The 24884-nt window shown below is 44.5% G+C and overlaps 1 protein-coding gene across 1 annotated transcript in view; it reads left to right on the top strand.

Annotated features, from left to right (window-relative positions):
- Positions 1-24884, top strand: part of LOC105279317 (fat-like cadherin-related tumor suppressor homolog) — a 267558-nt gene that overhangs the window by 231098 nt on the left and 11576 nt on the right. Inside the window, exons 6-15 of the mRNA XM_026969956.1 lie at positions 1648-1709; positions 13138-13293; positions 16449-16559; positions 18538-18690; positions 18942-19155; positions 19433-20993; positions 21110-21680; positions 21798-21969; positions 22065-22289; positions 23213-23236. Of these exons, the coding sequence (XP_026825757.1) occupies positions 1648-1709; positions 13138-13293; positions 16449-16559; positions 18538-18690; positions 18942-19155; positions 19433-20993; positions 21110-21680; positions 21798-21969; positions 22065-22289; positions 23213-23236 (3249 nt within the window). The remainder of the gene's footprint in view (positions 1-1647; positions 1710-13137; positions 13294-16448; positions 16560-18537; positions 18691-18941; positions 19156-19432; positions 20994-21109; positions 21681-21797; positions 21970-22064; positions 22290-23212; positions 23237-24884) is intronic.

Below are 24884 nucleotides of genomic sequence, written 5' to 3'. Positions count from 1 at the left end.
CGTGTCCCTCTGTGTCGCGATTTGGCGATCACGTGCTGTTGGATGAGTCGCGCAAATAATATCGTAAATGATTTCATCCGACTCCTTCGCGCTCTGATTTCCGATAACGAAGCTTTCGCTCCTGCGAGTTTGTCCACACTTCTCGTTGCTGCAGCAACGCACGGGAGTATGCACGCGAGTATTTCGCGCACCCCTATCTCGAGCCGCGCGAATCCACGGGGTCGTTCGGTAGGAATATCTGGAGGGGGTGGAGACTCGAAGAACGAAAACGAAAAGCAATTATTTAAATGCATTCCGCAACGCCCGGGGCTTGATACATTCGCGTTTCGCGATTCGATCGAGCGCCGCTTCCACCCCCGCCGCAATTTTCCTCTTTTCCTGTCCATCGCGACGCTTCCACTCACCTCCGCCCATTTCTCTTGTACTTCCCGTTTAAAGGATAAAAGGAACGCGAACGCATCGAAAAGCTACTGCATTCGTTCGTCGAAATGTAACAAAAAATGGATAAGTACACAAGTCGGAGTTTAAAATCGCGAGTGCGATTGGATGATAATGACAATTAGATTTGCGAAACGTTTTCGTGTCATTTCTGTCTCCGCGATATCAATAACGATGCCGTACGCTTCAATGCGTCGCGTCGTGTTTCATCGACGAATACGTGGAGCTAGTTCGTTTTAACAACGCTTGCTGCATCAGTCGCGCGAGCTTACGCCGCGCTGATCATAACGGGGGTTGCAAAGTGAAAGTTACGAGAGGATCGGCTGCGCCATGCCTTGTCGGCGGATCGAAGCGACTCGGAGCGGAACAACAACGGCTTCCTCGTAACTCGATTAGCAGCTCGCGGCGTAATATAAAATCTGGGCCGTCACCGGCAGAGAAAGAGCGGAGGGGGGCTGGCTGCCGTCGCGGCTGCCACCGGAAGCCGTAAGACTTAATAAGAAAAAAAGCCGCTTCTGGCTTTTACACAGCGTACGCTACCGCGTGCTAAAGGGCTTCCTTTTTGTTTGTCGGTGTCGCTTTGTTGAAGCATCGCGCCTCTGCATCTCGTTGGGTCTTTACGAGCGCAGTTCACGTCTATTAGAAAAACTTTTCGCGCTCTCGATATCCCATACTCACATTTCTTACATAAAAATATTTCTCCCATGTATCCCACCTTAAGTATCTCATGGTAGCGACGTTTTGATCAGGAGCGCGTTCGAGCATGCCCCCATAGTCTCTCCCTTGAAAAAAGCCCTTAGCAGAGTAGTAATACTCCAGGTAAACCACAAAAGGATACTCCGTTGACATCGGTGGCTTCACGAATTTTTGCTCAATCGAGTTTCCGGGCAAAGTCCGCGCTCGACCATGATGAAAGGGATTCCGCGGAACGTAAAATAAAGCCCGGTATCGCGACAGTAGGGGATGCTCCACGCTTGACGCGCCGCAAAATTTGAACGCTGTAATTTTAGCGAGTTCGTTCCATCGGCTCGATCTTTGTCCCGATAATGGAAGGTCTGCCACTCAGCCATGATTTGAGATTCGTACCGTCCTTGTTCATTCCTTGTGCGGTGGATTTTATCGAGAGATAGTCATCGTATACATTAATATTATTATCACTTGCCAAATGCTAATTACTGTGTGCTAATTGTGGCACATTTGTTGTTACAGGTCTTATCAGCACCAGCGGTAGAAAGCTCGATCGCGAGAATCAAGCTGAACATGTATTGGAGGTAAGTCGATTTTTCTTTTAAAACGAGGTAACTAAGCAAACGAGGTAAATTTCGTGTCATCGTAGTCGACGACGTTTAGTCGTTAGGAAAGAATCCCGTACTTTCTGACGACGTGCTAACTCTAACAGGTGATAGATAGATAGATTAGTACGTCGCACCCTTTCTCTTTCCACCCTGTCCATTCGTTCTTCGCTCTTTCACGATACTCTCGACGGAGTTCCAGAACTGCCGTCTCTCTCGTCGGCGCTCCCTCGATATTGTCGGAGTGGAAATGAGGAAGAAAATCGCATCCTCCGTGAGATTGAAAAGTAAAATGAGGAAAATCTGCCGCCTCCGACGATAAAAGCGAGAAGGCCAACTTGAGGGTGGCACGGCGAGACGAAGAGTAGGTAGTATGAACGAGCGGCGAGACGGAGGCCAAGAAACGAGGAGACGGCTTGGGACAGAGAGAAAGAGGGTTAAAAGGAGCGGCAGTGCGAGAGGAAAAAGGGGTGGCTTCGGGATGGAATAGCATTGAAAAGGTACAGTCGTCCACGCTAAGATGGAAGGAAGGGTCACGCAGGATGAGACACAGGGTGAGACGTTTTGTCGGGGTGGGTCGTCGGTACCTTCTCCGAGGAATTTCTACCTGCGTTGGGATTAAAGAAAAAGCTCGCGATAGTCTCTCACGTCGTGTATGGGAACTGTAGACACTGTCGGAATTTCGTCCGAACGATAAAAGCAGGAAGAGACCGATACCAATTTCATGGAGAGCTTTCTTTCGCGGGTATAAAGCTCTAACTGAATACGATTGATAAAGTAAATCTTATGCTCTTTTATACTCCTTCCTTTTCTGTTTCCCGGAAAAGGTACTGTTCTCCTCTTCGAATTTTGCGGTATAATTGATAGAATCTCGAAAATTTGTTATTTTGAAAAATTTCTGATTTTCTGATATATTAAATAAAAAATATAACGAGATTAATCGCTCGTAAAGCTAACTCATTAATAGACAATGTCTCCAAGCAGAACGAGACGCATCGTATGTGTGCGATAATGCTGTCTCATAAGTTTCGAAGATTCACCGATGAGCTTCGCGCAGTTTCACCTTGATCGTTGAAGTTGCAATACGTGTCTCCGCCTATTATACCGGCTCTATTGCAGTTCCCAACAAACTTACGCCAATGTCTCTTGTCTGGTACCACTTTGGCGTTGTCGTATTCAGACAAGTTTTGCAAATGAAATCGCGAATGGCTTTTAGCTCCGTTCCGTTTCTGAAAGAAAAAAGATGTTTCACCACGTTTAACTTGAACTTTGATCGTTCTTCAAAGTAATAAAAAAATAGAGAGAATAGTTTGTGATGGTCAAGTGCTTATGCTGAAAATCCGCCGGAATCGCGAAGATTGTTGTAACGTTTGCGAACTTATGATTACGGCATGATAAAATCACGAATCCTGAACAAGTTTGGAGCAATTCGTTTATTTTATGCGCATCTTTAAACTTGCGTTCAAAAATAGCTGAATTATTCATGACGACTATAAAACGACATTCTGACGCTGCAAAATCGGGCAACGTGGCAAGGGAAGAACACATTACACCGCGCGATCCATTACGGTGGTAAAGTGCCTCGTAATTAACACGAGCGTACGTCCGTCCCAAATTAAATTGCGCGTTATCGGTTTTAACGATCGTGTTCTCGCGTTCCCGGTCTATTCGCGCACGTCGCGCGCAACTTAAATTTTCAACGCATCTATCGACCGAACGAATAAAGTGCACTCCATCGCCGTATCGTGATATCGAAAATCAAAGCGGTGAACTCTATCTCGTCGCTGTGCATTTTAAAAACCATGCGTCAACGTTTGTTGAATATTGCGTAACGTGTAACGGAATCGTTTGGCGAAGCTTGGCGCGACGTTTGTCTGAGGGCAAACAGCATTTGGGATTTATGTCGAGGCAAATAACATTTTCCGCAAAGTGCATGACGGGCGCACTGAAAGACTCTCTGACATCCTAAGCTCTTGCCCCGCGTGGCTCTGATTTCATTAGATATCATTACGGGAATTCTCAGAGAACGGAGAACTGGCCCACGCGGCGCGACCGAGAAATCACTTTAGGAGGCTTTGATCCTCTCCGATGCGGGTTGTTAACAGCGTGTTTGTGCTCGTAACCGAGTTAAATGAGTCTTGGCATCAGGCGGGAGAGCTCGTGAAAACGATCGCTGTCCGTGGCTACCCTCGGCCACCTCCTTAAAAGGAGCAGAATTTCGGCAATTTCGCAAAGTCTTACCAGCCGCGAATAATTGATGGGCGTACGAAACATTTTCTTTTAGTCGTCGCTTATCCTATCATTACTATCTAATGACGTGGACAAATTGCTCTTTAGCACTTCTCGAGTAAGGGACCTACGAGATCGACAAACAGCAAAAAATAGCTGAACATACGTTCTTATGCACGAACTTCATCTGAAAGAGACAGAAATTACGAGCGCTGTGGCGAGCCCAAGGCGAGAAATTTCGTTTCACTATTAGTATCCTGTCCAGTTTCTGCGAAAGGGAACCGATATACCTGGCGTTCTTTACCCTGCAGTACGCTGGTTAAAATCCCGTTTTTATTTCCGAGCAGGGAGGTGAATCTGTCGCGTCGTAACTGTAACCGCGCTGGCCCGAGCATTCGCGAAATTGATATCGGCCGAAAAAATAGCGATATTGGCAGCGTGCGCGGGCGCGCGCGCATATCCTGTCGATTCCGTTTGGATCGTTAGACTTTCTTTTTGTGGCGTTCACCAAAACTCGTTTATCTGTCATCGATATACCGATTACCGATGTACAGCCGGTGTCAAAAAGCGGGGCTACTCGGCTGGTCGCCAGCGTTTCCTCACGAAAGAGGTCAAACTAGGTTGGCAAGAGGTAGCACGACCCGGTGACCTCAACCGTGTCCCTCCTTTTTCATAATTCCGCGCGTAATTTACGAGTCTCGGGCTCGGTGCAGTGCCCGCGGCACCGCTACGAAGGGTTGCTTTTTCCGCAACCTACGCATCACCAGGTACTTTTTGCACGGTTCGCGGAGCGCTTTCGACAAATCTGAAATGCTGACAATGACATTTCGTTCTCGATGTCCTCCCGCGCCATTTGATGAGCTCGAGGAAATGGAACTAGAATCGTGTTACGATGAAAGACATGAAGAAGCTGCAGAATTCGCAAATGCGGCAAGTATCCGCTGAAAAGCTGCATTAGTGACCACTGCGAATTACCGTTAAGGTAACTACCAAGGGTTTTCTTTTTTTTCTCCTTTTTTCCAATCGAGTTTTACGACGGCCCTCTGTTTTCAGGTGCGCTTTAGACACTCTTTCGGATATTCAAAGTAAGGCGAAAAGTTGCTTACTACCGTGGGACAGACTCTCTACTAGTACTGCTTCAAGTATTCGCTTGAGAATATTTCATCGAAATTTATGATCGACCGGGTGTACTTGAATGCAAATCGAAGTCGCCGGTAGATAATCCAGGAAGCACGTAAGAATCAATTTTCAGCTCACGTGCTATCCTCGCAGACGCTGCAACAAATTTTTGAATTAATTTCCCATCCCGGCCCCCCCTGCCTTCTACAACAGCGGAAAGGTGGCGAGTAATCCCGATGGGAAATTCAGGAAGTTAAAAGTAATTTAAAAAAGATCTAATTTAGATTGATTGCTCGGACTCGCTGGTTGGTCGTGTAACTACTCCACTCTCTGCTATTAATTAATCTTGAAACGAAAGTTTTCTTTGTGGGTAATAGGAGTATCGGAAGGGAGAGAATTGTTTTTAATTCTTAATCTTCTTTCTTGAACAATCATCCGTGCAAGTAACCACTAAAGCCGTTTCCCAAATGCAATCGCGGCATGCTACTACAATTAAAATAATGAAAAATCGCTTCTAGTTTTTGATTTCAGAAATTTCTCAAAGGACAATTAATACCGTAACGCTTGATACATCTCTACTTGCACTTGCCTCTTTAATTTATTCGAAATCTTCTCAAAAACGTTTGTCGGTAAAAATGTTTGTTAAAAATACATGACGTTTCAAGATAGAGAGAATCAATATGCGACTGGAGTTTAAAGAAAAAGGGCACGCCAAGTGCGACTCTCTCTTCCCCTTTCCTGAGCGCTCATCTTCCCTTTTTACATTCTGTATTTTTCACCCTTCTTCCTCGTCGTGAAACCCTTCGCCCTGTCTTCGGAATGTCAGTCGAACACTCAGCAGCTCATCCTACTGAAGTTGCTTAATTGACATTCTTCCTAACAGCGTCTCTGACGCAACGCCGTGAGGATTATCGTCGCCGCCAACTCCTGATGTCTGATTCTCCTTACGATGCAACGAAAACTTCCGGTTCGGTGCACATGACGTTACCGTGACAATGAGGGAGAGTCGCGCGTCACAATATTGTCAAAGGAACCGAGAAACAAAAGAGGTAGCGGAGCTACGTGCTCCCGCTCAGGATAAGGGGAGTTTCACATCTCAAGGAAGCGAATGTAAAAATGTCTCACTTTGTCGCCATGTGAGAAACTTGTATGTTCCTCGGCACGATGGATGAAACGAGCAAACATGTACACGAATCGCGTTTCTCAAATAATAAATTTTCTTTTCCATTTTTACGAGATTATTTTACAGGTCGAGGAAAAGAGAAATATTTATACGGCAAATCGTATGATTATACGGTAGGTTGAGTGGATGGCGTAGCGCTGCGAGTACATTCGAGGAAGCTTCAACTTCGTATAAAAATTTACAGAATTCCACTGATATTGGCGTCGAGATGTAATTGACGTTCGAAGCGTAACAACGCACGTAACAATCGAAACGTCGAAACGTTTGATGAATTGATTCCTCTTTTGTTCACTTTTTCCAAGTGTAAAACGCGGAGGGTGAGAAAAGGGCCGCTCTCTCTCGTGCACCTCGCGGGGTTCACACAGCAATCCCCGTATATAATTAATGCCCGGCGCTACTCTCATTCGCATGGTTCCGCTTTCTGTTTGCCTCTCACGTCGTATTGCGAAAGAGCTCGGCGCGGCCTTTTGCGCGCGCTACGAGCAGAGAGAAAATAATCATGATGAATATCCAAGGAATCTCCACGGCGTGAATATTTCGCGGTGCATTATGGACGAAAAACGAGATATAAGGGCGCGGTTAAAAAAAATATCCATACACATACAAAAGAATCTCGATGTGAGTGCACCCCATTCTGTTTCATTGTGAAAATGTATCGATCGACATACGATTATCCTTGAAATCGATCTCCGATTAGAAAATTGCATATTTACGAAAACAATTTCGAAGGACTCCAAAGTTTACTGTAACTGAATGTTTTCGCAGTAAACTCGATGGTTATCATAGATAAAGCGTATACTCACCGCAGCACTAATTGGAATTATTAATCGCGCCTTGGAAGAAGCGTGCTTTAAACGAAGGTAAACTTTATAGCTACGATTGAACGAAGAAATAGAAAAAAGAAAAATACCATCGCAATGTTCCATATGGTGTGTGCAAGACTGCGTCGCTCTCAGCCTTCCAGACAGGAATTTCAATTATTAACGAACGTAATTACGCGTTATGCTTTCTTTGATAACATCTTCTTAGTTTCGCCTGTGCGATTATCGGCCTGTTCTTGACCGCTGAGAAATGGAAACCTTGTCGTTCGTGAGAAAGTTTCAGAGTTTCAGCTTGACAATTTATCTTTACTTTCGATTTTGCGTCAAGGCGTTAATAAATTTACAAAATTGCTTGCTAACTTTCTTCGATCAGTTAAAACACTTTCATGTAAGTAAGATATCAGGAATCGCGAATATTTTTCAATATCTGGGACGAAGCTGGCTTTACTCCAACCTCGAATCTTCGACCTTTTGGAGAATAACGTTTATCTAGCCACTTAACCATCCCGCGGAGTTGCCATAAGCGTTTTCCAATGCCTAGCTGGTAACTAAACGAGACTTCTATCCGCTTACTGCTTTAGGCTACTGCTTAAATCCATATTTTTCGCAACATCGTTCACATATACGTGACATTTGATAAAATATGCTTATTAGCGCGGGATTTCAATTGTGCACACGATAGGAGCGTGTATGTGTATGCAGTTGAATATAATCATTTCTGAAAGCGCTGCAGTTGCAGATAATGTATGACAAAACCAATTCCGCGAATTTGTGTGAGGGTTATTCCCGCGTATATTCCACCAGTACAGTAAAATCATTTTCCATTTCAATAGTTTGCTCTTAATTTTCATACTTTTAATTGTCTTGATTTGATTAAAAATTATAATTTTTAATCAAACTGAGAAATATCGATTCGAAATATTAATTCGATACCTCTTCAATTCGTATTAATTAATTTCCTCATCTATGATAGATGCTCGTACGATACACCGCTGGAAACGCAAATTTATTACGACACGAAATTAGCTAGCTGGCGCGGAAGAAAGTCCAAAGCAGAGGATTCACGAGTCCCGGACTGATCATTATTAGTGAGGCTTTAGGTGGATTTGAGAATATTTCGATATCACCGAAATTAACTCGAATTCCCTTTCTCGGCGCGGCTATTACAGAGGATCGGCTTACGCGGAACTCTCGACGGTTTGTTCTATGCGAGTGGAACGAAATGGATTATTAAATCGTACTTTGTCCGTTCGCTTTTCTATTGGCGACGGGGTAGGGACCTCATAATTGCGCGCATAATTGCATTGATGTCCGATTTTCGCACGGATACTACACGATAATGCTCACCAGCGCACTAAGATTACAATACAGCTGGGCAGTTAGCACGTGCTCGTTCTTGTTCTCCGCAAAGACAGTCATAAAAGTCACAGTGTATTCTCGGAAGACAATTTCGAGAAGCGTGAATAACGCTTACCGAGCCTCAATTGTTGGAGGTTCGGCATCATCAACCTTTACTATAAAGAAACTTTAATCAAGAGAAGCACAAAGTGTGGTAGACGTCGTAGTCATAAAGGATTTCTTTCAAGATCTTCGGCAGTTGACCGATCCCGACGATCACATCGCAGAAGGGAGGTAGTCTCAGGTTCATTATGTGTCTGGCTGTCACGGGTGTACCCATACTTCGTGGCCAGTGGCGAGCTCCTCGGATTCAGCCGCAAACGTGGGGTTAAGCCCAGAGAAATCACCAGAGGCTGTCGAGGTAATTACGGAGAGCCGAGCGAAAGGAACAGCGCCGGCAAAGGCAAGAGATGCCAGCGCGATGCTAGGCAGGGCAGCTTCTGAAGAACTGCTCGGGCAAAGCACAGCTATTACCCCTAATCACGAGGAAAACACGGCTCTTCTACGGAGCGGAACCTTGCATACGGCGGTACCGAGTGTGGTGTGGTGTGTTGTACACTCCCGCCGAGACACGTCGTCAGGTTGTTCCGAAAAGCCCAGCGGTTTTATTGCTCGTTACTCGTCTGACCGATGTCCGAATCGGAGCAAGCAGCGCAGCTCGATCATTGCGAGCTTTATCTATAATGACCTGTTCTCTTTCATCTAATCAGTTTAATGTTGCGACGAGTATAACGCTACTACTTCTTTCGATACCTCTGTTAAAAGAAAAATTTTCAAACATTCCAAATTGTTAAAACCATATTGCGGTAAGTATTATAATATGTTCGAGAAATGGAAACTCTTCATTACCACGAAGGACCCGTTTCATATTTTCGAATGCCATTTTGTACTCTGCTGTTTCATATGTGACTCATATTGGAAACACCATGTTTTATCACTAATTATGATCTTCTCATGAAATCGAAATCAATATTAGTCGCTTTTAGCATGTATTTGTAGGACTCCATTCTTTCTTCCTTTTTCATCTTTCGCCAATGGTCAGAATTTGATATTATATATCAGTGTTTTTAAATATATCAGTGAGTTCTCGATGAATCTTGCAGATGTACAGCGGTCTGATCATTTCATGAAAAGATTTCAAGCACTTTTTTCATATTTTCGGAAATATGACTTATTTTTTATAGCGGTGGAATGTCTGCGATGTCTGCTGTTACGAAATCGAGCCATTACCATACCATCTAAAATCTTTAAAACGATTCAAACAATCACTACCATATACACTTTTTACCATGTACACTTTTCATTTCGTACTTTTCATATTTCGCCAGTTGTTTTGCCCAGCACAAACACAATTTAATATTGGCTCTTTGTTCCATGGTGTTTTTTCGACGAGCGTCAAAACTAATGCCGCAGACATGCCAGCGCCGTGGAAATTTTGAGTGGTCATAGCTGAAATGTCAAACTTCATAACGCAACCACTTATCAAGAAATAGCAGTGCGGGAAAAATTTTTTAAAATCAGTCGTACCAGATCCTGGAAACACCGTGTATACCGTGGGATAATGATCTTTACCTAGAAGTCGCATGTTGCAGTGTTGACTTGCCTTCTCGGAATCTCGCCAGCCCTTCCGTGCGGTTTCCGTAGATCGCGAACTGATATTAAACCGTCTTTCAGTGAAGCCTAAAGCGCGAACGCGCCCGCTCGTCGAGCGAAGTGATAAAATTGCGAGTGCTCTCCGAGATGGTGCGAGACGAGGAAAGCCGCCAGGCACCTCCGGGCGAGATACGACGATGCTCGGACGGATTTAGCGCGATCGGCCAAGCGTTTAAATCTACCGCGGCGTAAGGAGCCGTGTTCATCTTGTACAGGTTGCTCCAGAAACGGGGCGCTTAATATATTCCACCCGCCTTGAAGATACGGGGAGAGGACGGCCGCGATGAAATTTATATAGTCTCGAACGGGACGAACACGACGACGTAGAATCCCCTCTAGCGCTGGTTACTTTCCCTCATGAGCTCATAAAATAGAACGCACATGGTTTCGTCATAATTAGCGTTGCAGCGCGACAGAAAAACATCATTACCCAATAACGTTTCGTAAGAGTTTCGTTTTTTCAACCTGAGGACATCTCGTCATTATCTGCGAATCTTCGACGAGTCTGAACTAAATATAACAGATAGACAGACAGACAATTGTGCACCGCAAAAGTGCGTACATGTAAGAGAAATTCATAATTCCGCGCCAAGAAGATCCGTCATCGGTACCGTGGATGAGGGTGCTAGGCTACTCCCAGTCACCACCTTGTCGTACTTGAGACGTCCGGTGTATAAAACGTAGTTTCGTACTGCTAATTTAGTGCAAGTGTTACACCGGAGTATCTGACGCGTCTTCTCCCGCGAGATATCCCGAGGGACATTGGATTTACGTCGCGGTCTCCGCAATTCCCTTGCTCTGCTGCCATGAGCTGAGCGGGCTGCCGGACGGAAATTGCTTCGTGAGAGGCGCGATTATTGCGCCGAAGAACGCGACAGAGAAGGGGACGGACGGAGAATTTCGTAACTGGTCCCGCACCTCCATCAGCCCGTTCGCTCTCGGCTCTTCCGCCGAGCGGATGGACGGATCGTCTGCCTGGCCTCGGTAATAGAGCACTCGTCGCCGGTGCGAGATGAGTCACGTGTCTCGTTACCACTCCGTGCTGTGGGTGTTCGAAGGACCGCACCGAAGGGAAAACCGATCTATCTATAGAACGTGGAGCCGCGTAGAGCCGCATGGAGCCGCGTGATACACGTGGTAACGCGAGAGACAATGTCCTTACGAAACGAAGCAGAACGGGAGCAAACGTATTCGAGATTTATAGATGCCTGGCAAAATAGAAATAAATAAAAATAAATCGGACACGAAGAATGCGGTCGAGACGATGTCGCCAGATGCGACTCGATTCGACGAAGAGACCGATTAACACACGGGACCAAAATTACGTGCAAATGTTCCTGGTATTCTCGCCTGGCTTATTCACGATGGTTAATTATAAATCTGTTTGCCTGGCCTGGAAACCCGCGACCCGGCAACGCACACGTTTCGGCGTTCGTCGCACACACGAAAATGCGCTTGTGCGGATCATTTTCGGATCGTAGTGTCTCCGTGACGTCGCAATTCGCTGTAACTGAGATTGTATGGATTTCAATCCCTCCGTCCGCGTGGTCTCCCAGCGACGATGCAGGTATGAGACCCAGGGATCTCGGATTTGCGACGTCATCTCGGATGCGGGGACACTCGACTTTACGACCCTAAGCTCCTTTTCCTCTTGCGCCTCCTCCTCCATCTCCTCTTCTGGTCAGCAACGTCGGCTGCACAGATCGTACGTGCGATATTCGCGCATGAAAGTCCCGGATTTCGTCGGACAACGAGAACGAAGGTAGAAACGTGCAAGATAAGACAACGACCGTAGTAAGCGGGAAAAAGGGGTGCGGCGGCCACACGAAAACTCCACTCGTACCGGTGGAAAATCTAGAAAGATATCACATTACGCGAGAATATCGCTACTCCCGGACTTCTGGCTAATGTGCTTACCCCTATGTAGTCAGCCCCTTACAAAACGGGAACAAAAAGCTGGTAGTTCAGAATTTGGAACGCATGAAAGGCAAAATTAGGAAGCAAGGCGGTACGCGATACGAATTGAAATCACGCGATGGAATTGAAAATTAATATCACTATTTGTTTGATTGATGGTTCAGGGAGATGCAAAATATTGGCAGGAAAATGCAAACCATTCTTTGCTCGCGTTGTCGCAATCAAACGGGAAACGGTTTTGCATTTCCGTGCCAACATTTTGCATGTCTCTGAACGATCGAACGAATAGTAATATTAATTCGCATATCGTGCAACGTGTATCTTCGTCATGGCTGTGGAATTTGAATTCACGAGTACCTACCGTGACACGCGGAATGAGAGAAAACGAGAGCGAATTTTGTATATTAATGAATGCCTCGATGAGAGATTGAAATTCGCGGTGATAAAGCTGATCGCTCTACCTTCATTACAGAGATACTAATAAATCGAGTCAGTGATACGTTGATGCATACGATGATTTGATTTGTTGATGGCTCGGCATCTGTGTTAATTTAACCATGAATTAATCAGAATCCGCATTAACTCGTTTATTTGCTGAAATTACTGTTGCACCGGCTTGCAACATTCGGAATATTATCGAATTCGTTTCAATAATACACAGCGCTCTTACAGCAGTATTTATTAATACTTTATAATCAAATTTTCATATTTATATTTATATTTTTTCTCATACTATTGAAATTATGATTTTATGTCGTGCAAGAATAACATGATAAATTAAATATAACGACACCAGTAGTTTTACGTAATTTGTCAGGAAATTTTATTGTTTGACATTTTTGAAATTTATCCGTATTTATATATTATTTTAAATTTATAATAATATTAATATTTGTTTTATTCATATATCTTCAGGGCTTATTTTTTAAATATTTATTAAGCAAACCTTAAGATCGTTAAGATGATTTTGTATCATGTTGTGTATCCTTGTTGAGTAATCGCTTTACGATATCACTTAACGGTTATACTTGGCATGTGTTACGTTGTTTCACGCTTGGTTTCATAATTGGTAATTTTATGCTTTCAGGTGACAGTGAGGGACGACGGCAGGCCTCCTTTATCGTCGACAACGAGGGTCGTCATCGAGGTAGCAGACGTTAACGATCATGGGCCTGTGTTTGAGCAAAAGTTCTACACGGTCCAGATTCCGGCATCGCCGGCGACCGACAAGACTCTCTTCCAGGTACATGAATCTCTGTGTCTCTCGAGTTCTCTACGCGATCTTATGATCTTTTACCATTTATCCAGTTTCTTGTAAATACTTTTTTCACGCCGAGATGAATGGACCCGGGTGAGAACAAAGCGGGTCGCGAGCGGCACAACCCGAATTTATTCCCCGTGTGCGACCCCCGCACGCTTTCTCCCCGTTGTTGTGTAGTCCCCGCATAAAAAGCGTCAGCCCATCTCGTGTGTCCCGCTGTAACGCTGTCGTTGTATATACCGCATTATCCGCAGATACGGAATCGTCGGATCCGCAATGATGAATGGTCTGTGCGTGAGCATAAACGCGAAATTCTATTCACGTCTCATCTGTCGAGATGACGACGACGACGACGACGACGACTTCGCGTTATCTCGCGCCATGCTGTCGGAAAATCTGTAAAAAACAACTCGATACATTACACCGATACACTGCTTGCAACTCCTCCTCTTTCTCCTCCATAGCTTTTCGTGTCGTACTTCCATCAGAGCCTTTTCTTCTCGATATGATCAAAGTCACCGGATATCGACTCATAGAAAGGATAGAGATTTAGTTGATGATTCCCAGCTCCAGTCATCATCTCATCTCTCTCTCTCTCTCTCTCTCTCTATTATATATATATATATATAATAGATATATATATATATAATATATATATATATATAATAGATATATATATATATAATATATATATATATATAATATATATATATATATATAATATATATATATATATATATAATATATATATATATATATATATATATAATCTCTCTCTAAGTCTTTCTTGGTCTCTTTCTTTGTTTTCCTCTCTCGTAAACTTTTTGTGAATACAGAAGTGAACCTTCACAAATAGCACACGAGCATCGATTCGGAGGTCGACCGACGCAAATTAAATTGGCGAGGTGTCGTTAAAATGTTGCGGACTTAATTGAAGACGAGAGAATTTACGACTTTGATTCGCGGGAGATCAATACTCAAATACGATATATCTACAATCAGGTGCAACCGTGAAGTTGCGCCGCACGGTGTAGCAGCATAGCAGTGAGGATTCTGCGGTTTGATAATTATTACAAAAGAACAATCGAAAATGTAAAATTTATTTATGTTCCAGCTGATGTATTGGGTTGGCAAATAAGTTGGTTCGGTTTTTTAAGGTGGAATAAAATACAATTTTTTTTATACACAAAATAAATTTTAATCAATTATATATTGACCATTTTTATTGATGACTTCTTGCCATCTTTTCACCAACTTCATTATGCCGCGTTCGTAAAACATCTGAGGCTTATCGGCGAAAAACCAATCCAGGTGTCTTTTGACGTTCTCTTCATCCTTGAAGATTTTTCCGTTCAAAGAGTTCTGCAACGACCGGAATAAATGATAATCGGAAGGGGCCAGGTCCGGTGAATACGCAGGATGAGGCAAAACATCCCAGCCAAGACTGAGTAATTTGTTCCGAGTTGTCAATGATGTGTGAGGTCTGGCGTTATTGTGGTGGAAGACAACACCTTTTCGATTTATCAATTCTGGACGTTTTTTGCGGAGTGCTTGGTCCAATTTTGTTAACTGCGAGCAGTATGTGGTTGAATCAATCGTTTTGCTTGACGGTAACAGCTCGTAGTAAATGACACCTTTGAAATCCCACCATACGGAGAGCATGATCTTCTTCGGATGCAATCCTGCCTTCGAGGTTGTTTGTGGTGGCTCGCTGCTGTGTCCCCATGGTCTTTTCCGCGTTACATTCTCATAGACGACCCATTTTTCATCTCCTGTCATTAACCGCTTCAAAAATGGATCGTTTTCTTGACGTTTCCGCAGCAAATCGCAGATGGATATGCGAGTGGCCAAGTTGGCCTCGGTTAATTCATGCGGCACCCACACATTGAGCCGAGAAACGTATTCCAGTTGGCGCAAATTGTTTTCTACGCTTATATGAGATATATTAAGTGCTGTAGCAATCTCTCGCACCGATTGGGATGGATTTTTATCGATGATAGCTTTGACATTACTTGAATCAATCTCGATCGGGCGACCGGAGCGAGGCGCATCATTGACGTCAAAATCTCCAGAACGGAATTTGGCGAACCACTTTTGACATACGCGTTCTGTTAAGGCATCATCTCCATAAACACGGCATATCTTTTTATGAGCCTTTGCAGCTCGTTTGCTCTTCTTGAAATAATAGAGCAAAATATGACGATAATGCACGTTATTTACTTCCATTTTTACAGCTACGCAGCACACACAATATTGATGTTAGTCAAACCAAAATTTACAGAAAGGTTATGTGAAACATGTACTTTCAAATGCACTCTGAAGTTGTGCAATAGTGTCGAGAAAAACAAGAGTGAATTGGAAAGAAGTTGCACCGAAGCAAAAACCGAACGAACTTATTTGCCAACCTAATAGATACTTAATGCATGAACTTCGCTAATTTTTATTATACAGTTACATCAGTTGAATCCTGTGCAATGTTACACATGTACATAACACACGAGTGTTCACGTTGTTTGTTCTCGACTGAATCGTACCACGTGCGTCCAGAATGTGCTTAATCCACGTCATGTTACGAGGTAAAAAGAAAAAAACGCGAATAAAACGCTCCGCGTTACAGCGCCGCTTCTGAAAAATGCAGGACTGAGAAACGAATTTTTCGGAACAAGGGTATTAACTTTGCATCGCGAAACGATATCCGCCAACCTTGTTTAAACAAAAAAAAGAGACCTAAAAAAATATTAATCTAATCTCTACGTGCGTCTCCACGGCTTTGTAATCATTATCTATGGCACCGGGTGTAATACGTAATGCGAGGCAACGTGCGGCAGTAATTATGCAAAAGTGTCAGGCCTGCCTGTTCGAATACGGGGAGGAGGGTAAGGCACCCCGAAGTTCCACGCGACTTTATCACCGTGAAACTTGGAATCGGCTTTAAGTTCTTTCCGGAGGCGACGTCGCCGTCGCGTCCAGAAGGAGACAAACGAGGATAAACGATCGACGGCACACGAACACGTTGCAGCAGAGAGTCGGCGAGCGAGTAGGCGGGTGAAAAAGAAAATAAAAAAAAATAGAAAATTAAACGCACGCCGATGGAAACAGTCCTGAGGCTAAAAGCTGTCCTCTCTGGTTCTCGACAGAAATTGAGGAACCGCTCGCGGGAGTTCGACCTTTCGATCGATACGTTACTAGAGAACGGGACTTGGGAGACATTTAGCCCCGACACCCTATCAGGAGATCGTATCTTCAGGGTAAGGCACATACCTTGGCACGTAAAAGCCGTGGCACGCGCTTTTAGCGCGAGCGTAGCTCTTATGTTCTATCTATGATATGGTACACACATACACACACATGTATTTAATTATGCGCGTGGCCGGATTATGTAATATGATTTGCGCTGGTTGTTTGCGTTGACTTATGAATATACGCTTTTGTACGTTCCTAACATATTGTTCATACATGCTCTTTCTTTATTCTCGCGATACATCTCCCGTCAATAGAAGAGCTACGTGCACAATGCTTGGCACTAGAATGCTTGGAGAACCGATCAATAAAATCCGTAAGATATCTCGAGTTTAGAATATTACCGATCTCTAAAGGAAAGAAAAAGGAAAGAAACCTAAAGATATCGTGATTCACAGAGTATTCTAGTGTTAATCCGCAACTTGATTGGTCGTGTGCACAACTGAAGTATTCGATTATGTAACGTATTTAACAAGCTTGACTAATCACAGCAAGCGAATAGCAATTTTATCCTGTGCATCGCGAAAAGATTTCGGGTTCTTCACGCGACCATTCAAGAATTAATTGAATGTTTTAGTCTATCTTGCGCACAACCTTCGTCATGTACGTATCACGTGTACATATATCATCTTTAAGGTTCTTGGCTGCGCCCTTTTCCGCTTCCACCCTTGTACTTCTCTGTCAGCCCTTTTTATCTTCCTCTTTCTTTTTTTCTCTCTTTATCTGATAACCCGTGTCTCTCTTGTGCTCGCTATGTGTATTGTGCTCCTGAATGCCGCCTTATCGCGCGCGAGGCTGTCGCCTGAGAATGTTCCGTTATCTTATCGCCGCTAATGATTGCACCAGGATCTTGATGCGAGTATCAAGGATATCGGATTCTCTTCGAAATCTTGTGCGGGATCCCGGGACCTCGGACCTCGTTTGCGTTCATTATTACTTGGCAGTCGCGAGAGAAGCCCACGCGCGCGCTCATTTCCCGCGTATTCGACATTCACCGATATCGCGATCATCAAGTGCTTGTTTTCACGATCCTGCTCGTCGGAAGAATGTATAGAAAAAATACCGAACGTACGCTAATCCGAAATCACGGGCAACGTAATCTCGATTGCGTGCATGCAAGAGTGCATGTGAAATTAAGTGAAAATACCCGCTTCTCATCAGACACAATCGGACAAGCAATTAATTAAACTTGTCGCGTTGCCTTGTTCCTCTACGCGACTCTTTTCCGGAAACTGCACACGCAAGCATAAGGAAGTCCGTCGACATTGGTGCGGCTAACGGATGAGGCGATTTCGAAAATTCTCTCTTACGGAAAAAAATGACCGAGAGAGACAGCTGCAAAGCAGCTGAAAGCTGATTGCACTGTAGGACCAGCATATTTTTATCGCCCGATCTTTGTTCTTGTCGCCTCGTTTGAGCGAATCGCAAGATCGCAAAAGCTACACCTACGGGGACAGAGCTTCTTTATGCAATTGCAACCGTTCCTGTTTCGCTCGACTGCCACCCTCTCGGTACATATCTATCGTAGCGATCGCGATCGTTAACACGCTTGTAGCTGATGGTCGATAGGCCGGAAGAGCTGCTGCATTTTGTTTATATCGCGATGATCTCGTCTCCTTTTTCTCTCGATGTAACGCATGCGGGCTGTGCGAATGCAAATGTGCTTCGAGGGCTCATTGTCTCGCGATGCTGCAAGGGCAACGTGATTGCACAGGCTGCGAGCACAAGTATGCATTTTTCGTTTAGACAATTGCAGCGAAATTTTATTTTTAAGGAGGGGCACTTTGAAGAGTTGTCGAAAAAGTTACTTTCATCAGCAAGAATCATCTTTGTGATCTTTGGGTAGAAATTATTATATTAAGCGATAGCTGACATCTCATCGTCCATGATGTCAATTCTTTTATGTCATGTGAATTTGCGCCATTGACGATGGGTTTATTATATAACATGATCTTAATGAGAAATAATTGGCGAAATTTGCGTTAGGTTCTCGCGTACGACCAAGATATCGGTGACAATGGAAAAATCCAGTATAGCATCAAGGGTGGCCGCGGAAAGGGCAAGTTTAAAATTCATCCTTCTACGGGGATGGTGTATTCGCAGCGTGGATTCGAGGCGGGTCAAGAATATGAAATGATGGTAAGTAACATGCAAATCGATATCTCGTTTCCCTTCTTTAAAGAAACATCACTTTGTACATTTACGTAAATCGAAGAATCTCGTTGCATTGAATTAAATTAAATCAATTAGAAGAATTAAATTAAATTAAACGACATTCGGTTAAACTTGGACTTTACGATATGGATGCGGCATTTATTCCTGCCACTTATTCTTACGATTCGAATTCTTAAACTCGATTTGAGTCTTTGCTTCCACGATATATCCTGCAGATACGAGCGACCGATCATGGAGAACCCCCACGTAGTCATCAAACTCGAGTTTCCGTTCAAGTTGTGGAAGCACCGAAGGAATCGGAGAACCCGCCGGTGTTCAAGACAAATAATCAAAGTGTGGAAGTCACGGAGAGCGACGAGGCGGGCTTTTTGGTTGCCCTCGTGCAGGCCAGCGACAAAGACGGCGATTCTCTGTGGTATGATATTTTAGGTGAGAACAGACACATGCTTTTAACGCAAGGTTCTACATGTAAGGTTCTTTATCATTCTCGTAAAAGGATAAATATACCGTGGCTTGACTCTTTGTTCATATGGAAAATTACGCGCACAGATGTTTCTTCACATTTGAATAAAAAATGTATTTGTCAATTACTAAAAGATTCTATTTTTTCTTTTAATCGCGCGTATTAACGATATGAAGAAATTGAGCGTAACTACAGTCAGACGTATAAAAATACGAAATTAAATATCCCGTTGGCACGTTTTAGACGGCGACAAGCGCGATGAATTCTTCATTGGTCGCGACAATGGCAACGTCTTACTCGCGAAAAAGCTCGACTGGGAAACCCAGAACTTCTACAATCTCACAATTGGCGTTACTGACGGCGTGCACACGATACTAACGCAGCTGTTCGTTACCGTGATCGACATCAACGATCACCGGCCAGAATTCACTGAAGCCACGTACCACGTTGACATCTCAGAGAATGTCGAAAAGGGTGAAAAAATACTGCAACTGCACGCGACCGACGAGGACGAGGACAAAAAGGTCTTCTACAGTCTGCACGCGGCGCAAACCCAGGCCTCCCTCGAAATCTTCCACGTGGATTCGGTGCTGGGCACGATCACGCTGAACGAGCCGCTCGACCGTGAGACCATTGAGGAACATGTACTGACGGTGATGGTAAAGGACCAAGGTACGCCGGCCAAGCGAAACTACGCCCGAGTGATCGTCACCGTGCACGACCACAATGACCACGCGCCCGAGTTCATCAGCGAGATCATCCAGGGCAAGGTGTACGAGACCTCGCCGGTCGACACGGCGGTAGTGCAGGTGTGCGCGATCGATCGCGATCGCGGAGAGAACGCACGGATCACCTACTCGATCACGTCCGGCAATGTCGGCAACGTGTTCACGGTGGACCCTGATCTGGGATATATCCGCGTGGCACGCGAACTCGACCTCGGTGTCTCGTCGGAGTACATCCTACTAGTGAAAGCGACTGATCACGGCTCGCCCGCGCTAGCGAACACAGTGCCGGTACACGTGATGGTGACGATGGCCGACAACGCACCGCCGCGTTTTATTCAGAAGGAACTGTCCGCGGAGATCTACGAGAACCAACAGCTGGGAACATACGTGAAACACGTGGAGGCGAGAAGCACTTCGTCGTTGCAGTTTGACATCGTGCACGGCAATCGTGACGACACGTTCCTCGTGAACCCGAGCACCGGCGTGATCGTTGTCAAGAATCAGCTCGACTACGAGAAGACCAAGTTCTACAATCTGACGGTGTCGGCGATGAACATGGCAGGTGCGTCCGCCACCTGCAACGTTATCGTCCACGTGCTTGATAGGAACGACAACGCTCCACGCTTCCTCCAGGCGGTCTATAGCGGCGAAATCAGCGAAGGCGCCAGCATAGGTTCCCTCGTTCTGACCAACACGAGCGCGCCGCTCGTGATCAAAGCCGAAGACGCGGACTCGGAACTGAACGCGCTGCTCAACTACGACATCGTCGAGGATCTGCCACGCAAATACTTCCACATAGATTCCAGCACTGGCGCGATCCGCACGGTAATGGTGCTCGATCACGAGACCGTGCCGATGTTCTCGTTTCACGTGAAGGTCTCGGATCTCGGCAAGCCAAAACTCTCGTCCGAGACCACTGCCCGCGTGATGATCGTCGTGACGGATGTCAACGATTGCCCGCCCAAGTTCTCCAAGACCGATTACAATGTCACGCTCCTGCTGCCGACGTACAAGAACGTGGCTGTCATCCGCATGACTGCCGTAGATCCTGACAGCTCCGAGGGAGCGGCGTTGAGGTGCGCGTTGAAGCATTATTTATTTTTAGTCCATTAAATATTAATTTGATATTAAAGCGCTTGATCTCTTTCTCGCCACGCGCGATTTATTTTACAGATTATATTTTTCATTCTAGATACGACATCATTGACGGGAATAAGGCTCACACGTTCGACATAGATGCCCAGAACGGTGTCGTCACAGTACGCAATCCGGAGCGCATGAAGAAGAACTATCTCCTTCACGTGCGGGTGTCGGATGGCAAGTACTCGAGCGTGGCGCAGGTGAGCGTGACGGTAGAGAAGTCGGAGAATTCTGGGCTGATCTTCCAGAAGAGCGTGTACGAGGGTGCCATCTTGGAGAACTCGACAAAAATCACGACCGTAGTGGTGGTGAACGTACTGGGTAGTTCACTGAACGAACACATCGCCTTCAGCATCCTCAATCCGACCGACATGTTCGTGATCGGACCAACTTCCGGCGCAATCAGGACCACCGGCATACGATTCGACCGCGAGGCCTGCGATCACTACGAGTTGATCGTCGAGGCCAAGAGTCACCCGCCGGAACGGCTGAAACCTCGAGTAGCTCATGTCATAGTGAACGTCACCATACTCGACATCAACGACAATTGTCCGATGTTCGTTAATCTGCCTTACTACGCGGTCGTGTCGGTCGATGCGCACAAGGGTGATGTCATTACGAAGGTACGATGATCAATTGGGAATACGTCTCTTCTTACATATGTACATCTCGTACATCTTCCGAGTCGGCCTCTACCTTGCCGTATATGGATCATCAAATGTCTCACTCTTGTCGTTCAGGTTCACGCGGTAGACATGGACAGCGGTGACAATGGCGAGGTGAGGTACGAGCTAAAGAAGGGTCACGGCGAGCTGTTCAAGGTGTGCCGGAAAACGGGCGAGATATCGTTGAAGCAAAATCTCGAGGGACACAATCGCGAGTATCAGCTTACGATTGCTGCGTACGACGGCGGTGAGTTTGTTGAATGCAAAGTCAATAATTCGCCCGATCCGCCGCGCCGCGCCGCGCCGATCCCGTTTTAAATGAGCCTCTAAATATGATTGCAGGAATAACGCCGTGCTCCATTGAGGTGCCAGTCAACGTGAAGGTGATAGATCGCTCGATGCCAGTATTTGACAAGCAATTCTACACGGATAGCGTGCTGGAGAATATAGAAGTGCATTCACCTCTGGCGTTGTCCATTCAAGCTGAGTCACCGCTGAATCGCAAACTCATATACAGCATTACTAAGGGCAATGATTTTGAGGAGTTTGCCCTGGACTTCAACACCGGTGAGTGAAATACGCCGCAAATATAAATCCCCTTGGCATGCGTTGACCAAACGACGTGAACGTGAACCTTGTGTAAGAGAATCGTTACATGTGAAAATTCGTCGTCAGCATAGAGAGAGTATGGTACAGTGAAAAATAGTAGAAACGTATACAAGAATTGACAATGTGTTATTTCTGTTGGTTTTTTATCATCACGGTGAAAAAATATCGTGAACCAGATTTATTTCACAATTTTGTTGGTCAGGAAAATCATACGTACGCGCGCGCGCGCGCGGAATGGCAACTACGTTCTGATTACGATATCTGAATTTTGTTTAATTAAAAATACGTAGAATTAATAACGTTAAAATGAATATTACGTCGGAGATATTCGGACGCGGGTGAAACGTATTCTCGATTTTTATTTCGCAACTTGGCTATGGAATTCGTATACTCTCTATTCAAATTATTGCAAGGGTCTCTTGTGACATATCACAAGTTTGGGTATACATACTTAGTAAACTTATCAGTTTTGCTGCATTATGGTAGCTGGTTACTAAGTTTTAATCGCATAACGGTATTGGTGAAGTTTGGGAAAATGAGGAAGTCGAGAAAGACATACGATATATATTAAACCGTTTACAATTTCAATTATGAAACGCTAAAAGGTAAACATTTACCTACCGAATAATTGAAGTAATTTAACGCTGATTTTAGATTTTATCTCATTATACATATATTGTTTTGGGTTTTATTACTCTTGGCTTTCTAGCAAGTACATTTTCTTGTTAAATGTATACTCTTTAGTGGCTGTCCACGTTTATTTTTCTTTTTCGTGGTAGACCGTTGAATCGTGGATCATGATATCGTTCCATATGTATTTCTTATAATTGCTTGTCTGGAAACTAGAGATTAAAGTTTTGTTGTATCTCCCTGTTTCGCAGCCCCCGACAGTAACAATGGTCCTTGTGAGTATAAAAATAAAATTCTAGTTCTATCGGTCTGTGCTGTGTCTGTGCTGTGCTGTATGTTGCACATCGCTCTGTGTTCATGCACGACGTAATATCCTAAGCGAATCGCTGCAATTGGGTTTGAACAGATTGAAACAATGCGCGCGAGCAACGAAATTGAATTTGGACAAATCGGTAATTCAATAACTGAACGGCGTGCGGCTTGTGTTCCGACTTGTTAACGTCGAACGCGGCGTTCCGGAACTTCCAGATTTGAATTCCTTGCTTGCTCTTAATTCGTAAGCATCCTGCATAATTTACGAAATACCAGAATGCGGAGATACCTTGCCGATACTCTCGGGGAAAAAAAATCAGTTATTATTGGATTTGCATTTAAAATCATTTGCGATCGCTTACTATGACCCTATACGCGCCACGTCAAAAACTTCCATTCTTTTTTACGTGAGAATGTAATTAATAGTTTGAAATATGTATATGCTTATCGCAATCCCTGCAACGCTTGATTGCATTTCCAATTAACATTTTGAGCGATGCAAATTATTCAATTATCTTGTGCAATTACCATAACAACAAGCTGAAACGTACAGCACACTGCCTCTATTTCCTCTTAATATATACGCAACATATATCTATCCGTCGTTACTAAGTTGGACTCTCATTGATCTCTCATTTATATCAAATTAGATACGAGTAATATCATCGGCATTAACATGATCATTAAACGATCGGTACCAATGCATCGGTCATCTTGATCAAATTCGCATAAGGTGCACTGAATCATCCTTCAACTTACATTGACATTTTTACAACCGCATTTCTCTAATGCTTCCAAAATTGAAAAAGAATTTTATTCTTCATTGATCTAATCTGTCTAATCGATTCTTCATTAATTTAATTATCCGTAACACTTGGATTATTAGTCGTGATAAAACACGTTACGATAAAAGTAATAACGCACGCTTCGAGCTGTGATCGGTAGCTTACAGCACGAGCTTATTGCATGCTCTTGCAGGATGTACTAACGCACACAAAGATGAGTTTTTCTAATTTAAAAAGACCGTAATATCTGCTTTGGAGAATCTCCTCCCATCTTCTGTAATCCGCCCCCGACCGGCCCGGTCGGTCGCTCGTGTGTACACCATTTCAACAAAATTAATTTCGCTCCCGGTTTTTTCGTTGCGACCGCGATCTGGACGAACCTCGTTAAATCGTAATCACGATGAAGCCACGCGAGAATCGGAGCTTGGAGCACAATAGCCGCTTACACGCACTATCGTCCTCACGATCCGAGACTGTACTAGGCACATCGTAAGCATTTTCGCCTGAATATAAACAGTCCAGTCCCTTTTGCATTTTCTTCACGAGACTTTAATAGCTTCAATCTGCCGCCACACTACGTGTCCGCATCTTACGTGAGTGAGGCATGCAGACCACCAATATCCGTTTCTTCTCCCTCAGATTGTTGCAATTTGAGAATTAATTTAATGGTAGCCACTCACGGCAACGTCGAACCGTTTAGCATTGATTTTTCGGAAGGTGCGGACATGTGATAATAACATTCGCAAATCATTTATTGGATCACAACATTTTATATAGACTTGATTGCCGAATGCATTCATTATAATGTCTCCTAACATCTACGAAT

The sequence above is a fragment of the Ooceraea biroi genome, chromosome 5 (assembly GCF_003672135.1).
Source record: "Ooceraea biroi isolate clonal line C1 chromosome 5, Obir_v5.4, whole genome shotgun sequence".
NCBI lineage: Eukaryota > Metazoa > Arthropoda > Insecta > Hymenoptera > Formicidae > Ooceraea > Ooceraea biroi.
The sequence above is the reverse complement of the archived record's forward strand: the minus strand, read 5'-3'. Positions and strand labels throughout refer to the sequence as shown.